The following is a 13,577-nucleotide window of genomic DNA, read 5'->3' as shown; positions in this document are numbered from 1 at the left end:
GAGGAGTCTGCTCKTGAAAAAAAACAATTCGGAACTTCCATAGCAACATGTGAGCAAAAAGTAAATGCAAAATATAGTATAAAACAGAGAAGACACTTAACYGGAAGGTTGTTTCAGCTTACAGATTTTTTCCTCTATAATACCAATTATCTGTATCTATATATGAATTCACTATCTGCAACAAATCCCACCACATATTTACCAGTACAGTGATACTAGAAAACAAATCAAAACTATGAAACGTATTTTTCCAGAGAAACAGCAGTAGCTATAAAACTTGCCTTGTGAAACACGATGGACATCATGAAGAAATCCATCAAGAAGTTTTCTGAAATGTCTTTGTAGTCAAATCGGAAGAAGATTACAGTAAAGCTCAAAGTAACAAATTGATTAATAGGATTACAGAATGAGGAGCGGAGAAGTTTCATCCCAGCAACTGTTATCAGGATAATATCACAACTGTGGGAAAGGCAGAAAGGAAAACGTAATCAAGTCAGAGTAATAAAACATGAAATTATGAAGCTGCCAAATATAAAAAGTTGTACCAGATGTATTTTGGATTGCTAGGTGTATCTAATCCTACACAGCTTATTGATTTCTGATATTGATATTATATTGTGTTTTAATAATAAAATTTATTTTGCTCATCTGCAATAGCATAACTTTTCCTTGTCATTATCACATGCTTACAATCTGCAATAAAGAAATAATAATATATTGTAAGAGTAGTATAGACTATTAAGAACTAACAATGTAATAAAGAATTTTTTATATAGCTCTTAAAATACAATTTCAGTTTGGGAATTGATCTTAGCATATCTATTAATATTACTTAATTTGAKAAATTGAACCCACTCTATTTTTGTCTTTATTACTAGAATCTGCAGTTGGGAACAGAGATTATAAAAACATTCTAACTTTATCATGCATTATGCCACAATCTTGGATAGAAACATCCACAGATTGGGAGTGCTTGAAGCTCTTATCATTGTTCTTTAGCTGAATGTTCTCTCTTCTGTATATTAATTTCTTCATCAGATGAAAAGRCACTGCATCTATATGTGAGAAAATGTATGTAATCTTTGTTTTACTCTTCCTTATTATATTATAGGGAGTGAATTTAAACTGAGAACTCTAAAAAATAAGTGCCTACACAGAAAACCAACAAGCCCATTTCAAAAAAAAAAAAAAAANAAAAAAAAAGAAAAAAAGTGTTTGCTGCTACATCTCCAGGAACTCAGTATGCTTCTTTAAACTTTCCAAAAATCTCTCCATCAACTATACAGTAAGGAAAAGAATAGCTATACAAGAAGGCAAGATGGTAGGAATATATTAGCCTTCCTTTAATTTAGAAAACTACTAGTCTCTGTAAACCTATCAGTTCTCTGAAACTTGTAGTTCATATATTTTAGTTTTAAGATAACTTTACAGAATTAGAAAGACAGTCTTGCTTAGACTGTAATTTTGATCTCTTGATAATTACAACCCAGCTTGGGGGTTAGATCCTAGAAAGGGCCTAGAAATGCACATTATTGACTTTTATGTCATCAAAAWAGAATTCAAATCCAATGCCAGGCATGTTGGCTCCATCTTCAGCATGAATGAAGACCAGGCAGACTGCTGAGTAGGCAACTATCTAGASCTAGTCAACAGGAAAGCCTCAGGATAGTGGTATGTCAGAAAATGCTYCCCCTTCTTAAATCAGCCTGACACAAGACTGCAGGTGAGGATTCTTTGCCCCTTCCAGCATAGCTATGTGCTTCTCATCATTCTTACAGGGAGCTGAGCTGGCTCTTTTTCAGAAGAGCATTAGTGGTGCCAATTGTTTCTGCAGCAGCCTACCRGTTAGAACACTCTCCTGGGAAGAAAGGAATCCAAATTCTAATACTTCCCAGCTCCAAAGGGACCCAGACTCTCATCTCATCYCTCTAAGGCACCCTCAAATCCTTATGATGAATCTGTGTCAAGAGTTAAAGCTTCTTTTAGCCAGAGAGACAGAAGGTGATTCTATAGCCTTGCTGGTGGGCACTCCCCAGAGATGGTAGATGACACTGGGCTCCAGACTAACCACTAAACAACACAGGAATAAGATTAGGAGCAGGAATTAGGACCCATGACTCCTATAAAAATTCCCTTACCACCAAAGTAGGAGAGATCAAGARCAAACAGTTATTCTATAGTCTGTTYTCCTGGTAAATGCTTAACAGTTAGATTCTTGTTAAATGAAATGGGCAACACCTTCTTCTCCATCCAGGTTTTTAAAAACAAGTAAATCAAAGCAGTATTTTGTAGACCCAATCCTATTCTTGTATTGGATATGCTGCAAGAACATCTGTCAGCTCAGAACCCTTCGATTTCTGCRTCCAAGACAGGATTGCTTATGGAACAAGTGTAATATCCAACCTAGAAAGCTAGGAAWATGTTCAGAAGTATATCTGGAGTTTCCAAATAACCATCAAGTCAAACTCAGAAGTATTTAGTGATACTAGGCACCTCCAGGATTTTCTTGCAGTTGAACAGGTATGTCTGGATTGTAGTCTTGCACTTTGATGCCTAAGAACTATATTGGATCTATTCCTGAAAAGACAATACAAACCTACTAAACACATTCAAGTAACTCCTTGCGAATTGGGAGTCAAATGATGTCTCTTAAATAATGTAAGAGCATTCATTTTTTGGGAGGTGTGTTGTTTTTAATGTTGGTAACAACACACAGGGAGCTTAATCCATTCTGAGTGACTCAATGAGGTAGGCCAGGTATTTTCAAAATGCAGGGGGGTTCTCCTCTACCCTGCTATGAAATGGGAGAATACTTGCTGCCATGAGTAACACTTGACAGCTCAGAAAGCTCTGAACAAGCACGGAAAGATCTCTAGGATATCCTGACWCAGACTGTGTTTTCATCATTTCTGTAAGGTTCACAGCCTGCACATTTCCAGGCTGATGTCRTGTGGCATTTATTCATTACTATGTATCTCCCTTAATGAAAATGCAACTTTACTTGAGTACAGATCATTCTAAAGGATCACCAGGACATCACTGAATAAATGAAATGTCATGTGACCTTCTTTCTTACCTTGTCAAAGCTGTTCCTTTCAATCGCCCCCAGATTTCCAAATGGAAAACTTAGCAGCCGAGTTAAATAGATTCTGAAGTCATCAGAAGCCATCCCAGTGTGTCATGAACAAACTGGTTGGATCTAATATTCTTCATAAAGAAGAAAATTTTTGCAACATGGAAGAATTTCACAAAGAAAACTAACAGCAAAAGGAAGATTTTTTTTTCCTTACTAGAGCTGTTAACATCCACAACATCTCACACAGAAGTATGCTACATAAAATAACGTTCTCACAAGGTAATAGAAAATAATTTGCTCATTATCCCACTTCTTTAAAGATACTGCCACATAAAATGCTTTTCCTGCGGCTTTACTTCCCAGTAGACAGACAGAGAGAAGAACAGCTTATTTCTGAAGTCTTTGTGGTAGGTAACATGGGAAGTCATTTCAGGTTGTCAGCATGAGTCCCATTAATAACCAGCACATCAGTGCCTGGAATTTTCAAGTAAACTCCTGACAGAAGGAAGCTTTTCTCCCTCTCCAAGAAGTAAACTGCATCAGTCCTTTAAAACACAATAAGCTGAAGCTGCTTTGAAAAAAAAAMCCCATCCAAGTGGAGAAAAATTCCAAAGTAAAAACATACCAAACCATATCACCTTAGACACTTTCAGACRCAGAAAGAAAGAACATCTTCTGTTCTCTAAGGAATGATATGGTCTGCTCCTTCTGTGGTAAATAACTAGAGTATGTTTGAACAACAGCAAATATGTATTTACATATTAAAGCAGAGAAAAGTACAACCCTCAGTAACACAATACATAAAGGACCAAGAAGAATCTAAGGTCCCCTCATTTACTCCCACTTAGCTCTTGATGCCTAGCAATAGTGCTTATTGGAAACCTATGCAGAATATGAGACAGCAAAGCATCAGGAGAAAACTGTCTAGTAAGATTGTAATAATGAARTAACACCTAAAGTACAAATCATTTCTATTTTCTCCTGTTTCAGTCCTCTTCTATTACCAGAGAGGATAGATTAGCAGAGAGCCAGTGTGGGGCAGAAAGCCAAGTTCTGCATCATATAGAGTAAAAAAAGGGAGTGTATCTCCATTTCACCCAAGGCTTATTTGGGCTTTATAGTCATCATCAAACTATGGCTCCACTGCTGTCAGTACTAAAGATATATAGGGTTAGTCTCCCTAAGCCACTGCATATCTTTAACTGAAGTCTGGGCATACCTTAAGTGGAATTTCTCTGGTCAGCATTCAGAAATTGTATTTTTATGGGCATGCTTAAAGGTAGTTTTAAACCCAAGATGATCACACGGACACAAGAGGGAACGTGAAGAAAAGGATTGTTATGCTAGTCCCCTAAAGGCAATCAGAGGCAGAAACAAATGTAATTACATTCTTTAATCTCCAGATTTTTGAGGGACTGACTTACTGCTTTTGAACACTTGAGGCAGGTGATATCTTAAAGTGCAATCTAGCTTTGAAGAATGACTACGTATAAATACCACCTTCTAGTACCTTCTCAAATCTACACATTTGTTCCGTGCATGTACTCAGTCACGTCTGCTAACTATTGACAAATGAGGTTTTGATTACTTTTTAGTTCTGCCAGCCTTGCAAAATCAAATACAGCGACGAATGTGACTTCACTTTTACCCTGCACAACACACACAAGCTCCTAAACCACTTTGGCCCTATCATCTCCCAAATGCCTGAGAGAAAAAGCTCAATGGGAAACTACACAGGTTATCTTTGAGTGACTGTTGAGAATCTTTCTGGAGAAGCATTTATCTTRGATGAATACAAACAAAATATAGCTAACACTTCAGTTCTAGTTTTAGCTCCTAAGCAGGGACCATCATTTTCTTATATTTGTGTAGTCCCTAAAGCAGAGACCAGTGTTCCTCTTTAGGAAAGAAGAACAATTAAAACAACCTTTTTTCTATATTGAAATTTTTTTGTAATAGATTACTTATAATAAAAATTCTAAATTGTTACAAATGCTGAGAATCCCCTCCTTCTCCCCACAGCAGTTTTTCCTGTTACTGAAACCTGAACACAGGCTGTTGGGTTTTTTTTGTTTGTTTTGCTTCTCTTTTTAATCATCTGCATCACTGTCACTCTGATAAGACTGCAGAAATTCTGCACCCTGGGGATCCTGCAATCACTAAGCTTGCTGAATCTCTGCAGTAGGTAAGCCATTGACCAAAATGTTTACTATAAAAGGCAGTCTGCAAGGATCATATTGTGAATCCATGGATCAGCATCACCACTTCTGCTTAATATCAGAGATATCAGCCTTGGAAAAGCTTACATCTATATCCCTATCTTTCTCAAGTCACTCTTAATGCAGGACTATCCACCATTCTACATTGCTGAATATTTTATCCAGTCTARCCTTAAATAACTGAGCCTTAAAAGYTTCTGATAACTCCTTTAGGAGGCTAATCTGTAGTCCTAAAAATCCTCACTGTTAAGAAATGTTTCCTGATATCCAGCCTAGATTTCTCATTTTCATTTGATTAATTCTAGCTACCCCACTGTATTTATGCCCATCAAACACCTGCAGACTGCCATATTGTGCTTTGCTTTTAACTGACATTTAGACATTCCATAGACATCTATATATAGCTCTTTAATCTTTTAATTTCTCTCATACTTCAGTCATGTCTAAGCACGTGCTGAGGTAGTTTTGATTTTCTCTTTCAGCAGAGCTAAATATACTAAAGCAATAATGGCACAAAAGCAAATTGTGACAGGCAGACTTATTTAAGAAACAAATTTCATCTCTCAATTTTTAGTCTATATCTAACAGTCTGCTACTCACATGCTATGAGTTATAATCAACTTACTGTGTACCAAGCTTCTTGTATTTACTAATTGAGAAAGCATCAATGGTGAGGGCATTCAGTATAATAGCTGGATACAAGATGTATTTCTCAAAGCACTGAAGCCATACATAAAGCCTTTCAAACCACATCAAATGAGCAGCATCTGAAATAAAAATTCAGGTAACAAACCATTCCATCACATTGTCAGCATTTTTGTACAGTAATACCATAGAAGTAAAGATATTAGTTAGCTCACACTAATAAGTATACTCAACYAACTAAATTATGATACCTTATAGAATCTGTAATTCATTTGCAACAAAGGAATCACTTTGTTCCTCAGATCTGGAGAGCATCTACTGTGCTTCTTAAAACCACACTCCAGAAATACTCAGAAATGTTAAGAGATGACACATACTAAAATGGCAGATCCTGCAGTATCCTATTATTAATCACTTTATTTAAATAGCACCTTTAGTGCTTTAATAATTCTGGATAGRTCTTCATCTCTACAATTGACCTGGTAGATGACCTGCAGAACCTCATTTGTACTCTGTGCCTCTTTCTTCATCTTAAAGTGGCAAAATATTACTCATTGTCTTGTAAAGTATTATTGACTTCTGTAAGGGAAAGGTCCTTTGAGATCTAAAGACAGAAAAACTAACAAGAACTAGACATAGTCACAGATATTTCTTGAGATATCACAAAAACAGTTGTTGCACAAAGTATCTGCCAGGATCACATCAGTCACCAATGAAGAATATCTTATTCTGCAGTAGTCTTTACTAACACCACCACTGTGCTTAATGCAAGTATTAAACAAAAACTGGATGCTTTATGCAATTAAATTGTTAAGAGAACTTAGGTGAACTGAGTGCAGAAACATTTGTGTATTGAAAAAAGGAATGTATTTATTCTTAACTGGGCTCAGCTAAACAAGATTATTGGAAAAACATTAAATTTAAAACTTGATACTGACTCAGGGATAGCAGCTCCAGCTACTGAATCTCCAATGCTCTTCCTGGCAAAAATAATTATGTATACTCACATTTTCATCATTTGTTTAATGATAGCGAAAGAAGACACGCTTAATCAACAGACTGTATGTTGTATAGGCACAAAGAGAAAGATCTAAAAATCATCTTTCCAAATTAGCTTTAAGTYATGCTTTGCCAGTATCCTAGGTTAAGGCTTGCAAAACCTACATATGGAAAATATTCCCAATCTCTATCACTTTCTTTTAACATAAAATATTTCCTTTTCATATTACCTAAAGGGCACACAGAGATATCCATTTATTTTGGAATTTAGCTTTTATCYTCTATCTCTCCTTCTCCTGAACCACAAATTGCTTTCAAGACTCCTGAACTCTACTAAAGAACTTCATCTAGCTCCAAAAGGCTGAGCTCCATGTAAGAACTTGAGCTTGAATAGACATGCCTATCAAGTAGGCCAAAAACAAAGTGGCCACAAGAGGAGACAGAGGTGTAATAAGGTGTGTTTAGACAGTACAGACAGGAAAAAAAGAGCTCACATTCAGAGGGAATCCAGAGAAAGGAGCTGACGATTTGAAAACAGTTTGGTGGGGGGGGGAGGTAGGGGTAAGACAAGTCGTGGGGAAGAAAGCAAAGTCATGGGCTCTAGTCTTTCAGGGCTTCTCACTCAGTCTTGCACTACTTTCTACATGTTTATCGTACCATAAGCTCATATATTATAAACTCAGCCCTTCTTCCTGCAGTCAAGCAAAACAATAACTAAGAATAGATGACRAGCACTGCTCTAATAATTGCTATTTTGTGGAGGGTCTGCAAGTTTAAATGGCTCACCTAAAGTCAGTGAAAAAAAAAGCCAGGAATAAACCTATGGAACTGCCATTAGTAGATGCTTATCTAGTTGCAAGCAATCATTCATTCTCACCATAGCGCTACCTTTGCTATCAAAAGAAGGCAGGCAGAAACTAAAGTATCCAGGCAGTAAAAGCTCCTAACAGATACCTTTTTTGTGTACTTGTTCTTTCACTGTTTGTGCCTGACAAATACAGGACACTGTCCTTTTCTGAGCTTCTTTTTCTATACAAACAGGGGGCCTTCGAGTTCTACTCCAAAATTTTTCTTACAGGTTTTGTAAAGGAAAAAAGACAAGATGACAGGTGTATCTGCCAAAAAGATTACATAMTATTTTCTTCAAACTCTCTCACCCCCGACCATAAGAAGCCTCTGCAACAGCCGAAGGTATAGGGAAAAACAAACATACAAAAAAAAAACCACACACACACAGTATTTTAATCCTATTTTCCAACACAACACCAGATACATTGTAGTAATACTTAAAAGAGAGGAGACAGACTGTATAGAAAATGAGGACTGTAAAAGAAGCTAAAAAACTCTATTGCCTGTAGCAGATAGCATGGGAAATGCAGCTGATCTCAAAGCAAAAGAAACTCATCTGCGGAGATCAGTCTGGCAATATCTCTACTCTCAACCTTTTCAAAAGCTGAGTCATTGCATTTTGGAAAACAATGTTTGCTGACAAATGAAGATGGACTTGAACAGGACAAGGCAAAGAAATCTTATAGTTGTCTTTTATGATTAAGTTAATGTAACAAACAATAAACTTTGGGCATTCCTCAAAATTAYTGATTATTAAGGAGATAAAGCTCTGAACAACGTTTTTCAGTTTGATATATTGTGAATAAGATTTATGTTTCTTCTACACTTTCTTTGGCATATTGCAGTAAAAGTTAAAAGGCAACCTTCAGTCAAATTTCTTGCGTAATTTTTCATATCCAAGCCTTGTTTAGAAAGTAATCACTTTGAAAGACATAATTAAAGAAAAATATTTAAATCCTTAATGTGTGGTTTTACTGAGAGTGATCTGAACCCTCTTGTTGTCTAGCTGAAGAAGAAACTAAAGTCCCTCAGCAGACTGTATTCTGACAACAGGATTTCAAACACCTCAAGAAAATATATTGCGAATGATTAAGGCACAGGAATCATCAAGAAATGACAATTGAGCTTCTGGCTAGAAGCAAAGACAAGATGATAGCTGGGGATAAAAAGCTGTGATTCTCAAAGTACACTGCTGCTTGCGGAAATAATTGTGTAAGAACAGGAAATCGGACCCCGACATACTAAAATATTTATAGATACTTGTATGTATCAGGGTACCACCTGCTGAAGCCAGCAGACATAAGCAAAAGCAAATCATCAAGAAAACTAGTTTATTTCAATTTTAATGTTCCTCTTGGAGTGTTATGATGGAAATTAAAGCTCTAAGTTGCACTATCCATGCTGCTCAAATGACATAGYTAAAAGTCTGAAAGTAGAAGTAATTCTGCCTTAATTTCATCAGTCTTTAACATTTAAGTTTTTTAACTATTTTAAATACTGTTGCCTTAACACGAATTACAACATATCAAGCAAAGCAGCAAGTAACAGGATGATAACATAGATGCAAAAGGCAGATCAGATGATGGCTCATGAAGGGCCACTAAAATGATTAAAGGGTTGGAGAATCTGACTTATAAGGAAAAGCTGAGAGAGCTGGGACTGTTCAGCATGGAGAAGAAAAGGCTGAGGGGGATCTTATCAATGTGTATGAACACCTGATGGGCAGGAATAAAGATGATGGAGTCAGATTCTTCTCAGTGGTGCCCAGTGACATGACAAGAGGCAATGGGCACAAACTGAAACACAGGAAATTCCATTTCAGTATAAGTGAAAAACCCTTTCTTACTCTAAACGCTAAAACAGGTTGCACAGAGAGGTAATGGAGTCCCMAACCTTGGAGATATTCAAAATGCAACTAGACATAGCCCTGAGTAACCTGCTGTAGTTGACCCTGCTTTGAGCACAGGGGCTGAACTAGGAAGTCTCCAGAGGTCACTTCCAACCTCAGCCACTGTGTGATACTGCGAAGTTGTCTCAGGAGACAACTTCTACAGGTTCRGATTTGTTGTTGATCATATTAAAAATGCAAGGTGATGGGGGATGTTATTCATAAGAGGGAGATGTAAAGTGTAATTTATTCTCCTTCCTCTCTTCTTCACTTAACCAAGACAAGCTGCAAGTCATTTTTTTTTACTACATTTTCCTACATTTTCCTACAAACCTCTCACTTCCCGTTGCCGATACTCTTTGCTCTTCAGTATGGGGTGGGAGATCCACAGCCAAGGGTGATGCTTGCGAAGCTGAGGAAGTATGTAATGTGTTACAAATCCCACAGTCCATGCTAAAGCAAATAGGACAATGCTGAGAAATGGCTGGGCCAAAGGAGAGAAAAGAATTATAATTACAAGCAATTWAAAAAAAAACTTTAAAAATATATATCTAATAATTGTATTTCTTTACAATTACTTTTATTCTTATGCTCAGATTCTTCAATTCTATGCATGCATATAAATATGGGCTATGAAAATGAAGCAACAAACTTCTGTTTGAAATACACATTCTGCACACACAATTAACCATTTTTTTTTCCATACAGAGATAAAAAAGGCACATGATCATGTTTAACCACTCTGTTCCGCAGCATAGTAGAGGTGAAGATAGGAAAAGGTTTAAGGAAAAAAACACTAAACAAATAATACCATTTCTGGTATAAGTATCTATAAATTAATTGCACTGAGCACCAAAAAGGCCGATAAATACAGTTTCTCTAAGTCCACTCCCACAGTCTCTTTTCTTTCCAGCTAAAGCACTCTGTGCTTTTGCACAGAAGAAAAAATACCTCAAAAAAAAAAAAAAAAAAAAAAAAAAAAAGATACATACCCTTAATGACAGAAACACTGTGCTAGCACTGACTGCAAATGACAGAACAGCAGCAACTGTGCAAACAATGAGATCTGATTTCAAGATTTCTTTCTGCAAAAAATAATTATTTAATACAAAATTAGCAAGCCAATAGTATTTTAACCAAACAAAGTAAATAAATCCATTGGGAATTACCTGCAGTCTGCATTGTGATAGGGCTAAYCATTACTCTCCAATACAAAAGTATTTTCTTCTCTCTGCTTTGGGAAATTATTTCTTCATAATCTAGGTTGGCCAAAGTGATTATATTTAAATTCATCATGACTAATTTTAAATAATATTTYTAAGCTCAGTTTTAACATTGGAGAAATTAAAGCAATATATTTTCACACTGAGTCTGGTTCTGTTCAAGGAATATAACTCTCTTACATTAGGGCTTTCTTGATTTTGGAAATCAAAATTCTAGTTCCAATTCCTATTTACAAGCATTAAGATTTCTTCAGATTCTGTTTTTCATGCACTACTGAAATGATTCTTGTTTTTCTATAATGTCTTCAGAGGCATAAAGTTAAAATATATATGTTCTATAGTGACATGTCCCAATCTCTGATTTTAAGTTTTATAAGCYAAATTTCAGCAAAATTTTAGGGGGTTCAGATAAAGTCTTTTTTCCTAATATAACTGAATAATAATGAAAGAACAAGTCTGTCTTTATAAAAAGATCTGTAAGTGGGGTAGAAGTAATTTTATTTTGAAAGATTGCAAAATACCGTGCTCTTTTCAGTTCATTTTTCTTGTGATTAAAATGTCATTCTCAGGAAACAAATAAACGAGGTAACTTTTGAGCTGTATAATTTTCTGAATCATACTTCAGAGGTCACCCAGATGTCTTTGTGAGAGTAAATGAAAATCTTGGCTGATTTATGAGAGGGGTATTTGAGTTCAGCAGTCAATACTAGTGCTAAGGTATCACTTGAGTAACTATTTGTTGCTCTTGATTTAAATATYGACTTATGCTTTGATTCAAAGACATCTACAAACATAAATCTGGGATACACTTAATTTGACAGAAACTCATCTGATTTTGTGGTGCTGTGGCCTGGGTAGTCTTCATGAATTTCATCRGAGAAAGAAAAAAAACAAAATAATAATGGGATAGCAAATCCAAAAATAAGAGAGAAAATCAAAGAAAATAGAACAACTGAACAACAGAAGGGTTGTGAGTTACAGGGGAAGCAGGTAGCAACCACTATATTTAGGCTGCCTATCACTCTGTTATAAAAGAGGCTTCCTAGTAAAAGGTCACAAGCATCAGCACTTCCACTTATTGCAGCAGGCCTTTGAAATTCCGCAGGACTAAAAAAGCCTTCAGGCTCAAGAAGTACTTTTGCTTTGTCCCATGAAACTCCACTTGGGTTTAGCTGAATTATAAAGCAATAAAAACTGCCCTTTCCCTCCTCTTTCTTGTGTTGCTCAGGAAAACATACTTTCAAAAAGAATAGCACTCACTCAATTCCTCAAGCTAAGCCCTCATCAGAGAGCACTATGCTCAGCAAGGSCTGCAGCCTGAAGGCTTAGGTGCAGAGTTAGGTCAGATTCTTCCAYACTATCTTTTCAAAATATGCCAATGTAGGCAACAGAACCCCAAAATAAGGGACCTTACAGAAAGGGCCTTCTCTTCCCTGAACAAACCTTTGATCCCTCCCTGTTCCCACTGGTTCTCTCCATTCAGTTTAACCCTCTCTCATTCACAACTCATGCAATGAATCCTGTAACTCAAGCAGTTTTAATACGTGCTGTAGTAGTGAAAAACATAGTCAAAATACTGACAATGATAGATACAGGAATTATTATCAATGCATATAGTGGATATATCTTTTTAAATCTTTGTGTATTTTTTAAAGACATTGCACAGAAAACCTACATAAAGCCGCATTATCTAGACTGTAAAATTCAGCATTTAAGGAAGTTAAGCAGTACCAGATTCATCTGGCAGCACTGTACTCCAGCCCTTTTGTGAGTATGCATTATGAAAAGTCTTGATCAAGTATCATTTTCAGCACAGCTGAATCCATCTACTCAAAAACGTAAAACAAGCTTATAAGAACAGCAAAYACATTCCAACCATATTTTCAAGCTCTTCTTTACAACCACAAAGGATTAGAAATTTACTATTAAAATGACAGCTGAGAGCCTCCTATAATGAGGTGACTCAAGAAGCTGCCATTTTAAGAACACAAAAAATTAAGAATTCAGCTGTAAATTCAGAAGAGCTCATAATACTGAACATTTGAGGCACAGGGGAGCTCCCATCTTTCCATTCCATGCAGAGGCCAGCTGATTAAAGAGAACAAATTCCATCACAGATTATATTACACAGAACTTATATTTGCTACCTTTTGCATCTTTGACTTTGCAAGTATTCTTTTTAAGATGYTCTCACTGCTTTTGATATATATTGATGATCAGATGTAGAAAAAGGCCTATGTTTTTATAGTAGGGTTTACCATTAAGGTATTTGAACACAAGTTTGATAATTGCACTCCAGCTTTGGCAACATCTAAAGTGTCTAAGGTTTCATATATGACCAGACCTTTGCCCTTGCCCAGAACTGCTTCAAAATGCTCCTCTACTGGCTAATGCGATGGCCTTAGTAGGAGGCAGTTGTTCCTTCTTGATCAGGCAGACATGTTCAAACTCATCACAAAATACAATTTTTTCCTTCCAAAACAAAGCTGGACAGGAGTGACTTTGTTTCATAACATGGCATAATGGTCAAGATATTCAGGAACTGGCTGACCCTGGACCAGTTACCTCTCTGGCTGAAGGGGATTCAGAGCTACTCCCACCAGAAAGCCCTGGCCATCTGTCTAAGTTACTGTGGATGGGTCACTGGCTTCTCCCTTCCTGCTGAAGGCAAGTCACTG

The 13,577-nt window shown here is 36.5% G+C and overlaps 1 protein-coding gene across 1 annotated transcript in view; it reads right to left on the bottom strand.

Moving 5' to 3' along the window:
• The window catches only part of PCNX2 (pecanex 2), a 162,224-nt gene that overhangs the window by 72,350 nt on the left and 76,297 nt on the right, over window positions 1-13,577 (bottom strand). Inside the window, exons 18-21 of the mRNA XM_085315471.1 lie at window positions 10,669-10,761; window positions 10,010-10,160; window positions 5,921-6,062; window positions 282-459 (exon numbers count right to left, since the gene is read on the bottom strand). Coding sequence (XP_085171597.1) covers window positions 282-459; window positions 5,921-6,062; window positions 10,010-10,160; window positions 10,669-10,761 — 564 coding nt within the window. The remainder of the gene's footprint in view (window positions 1-281; window positions 460-5,920; window positions 6,063-10,009; window positions 10,161-10,668; window positions 10,762-13,577) is intronic.

The sequence above is a fragment of the Rhea americana genome, unplaced genomic scaffold (assembly GCF_003343005.1).
Source record: "Rhea americana isolate MKP2758 unplaced genomic scaffold, rheAme1 scaffold_43, whole genome shotgun sequence".
Lineage (NCBI taxonomy): Eukaryota > Metazoa > Chordata > Aves > Rheiformes > Rheidae > Rhea > Rhea americana.
The sequence above is the reverse complement of the archived record's forward strand: the minus strand, read 5'-3'. Positions and strand labels throughout refer to the sequence as shown.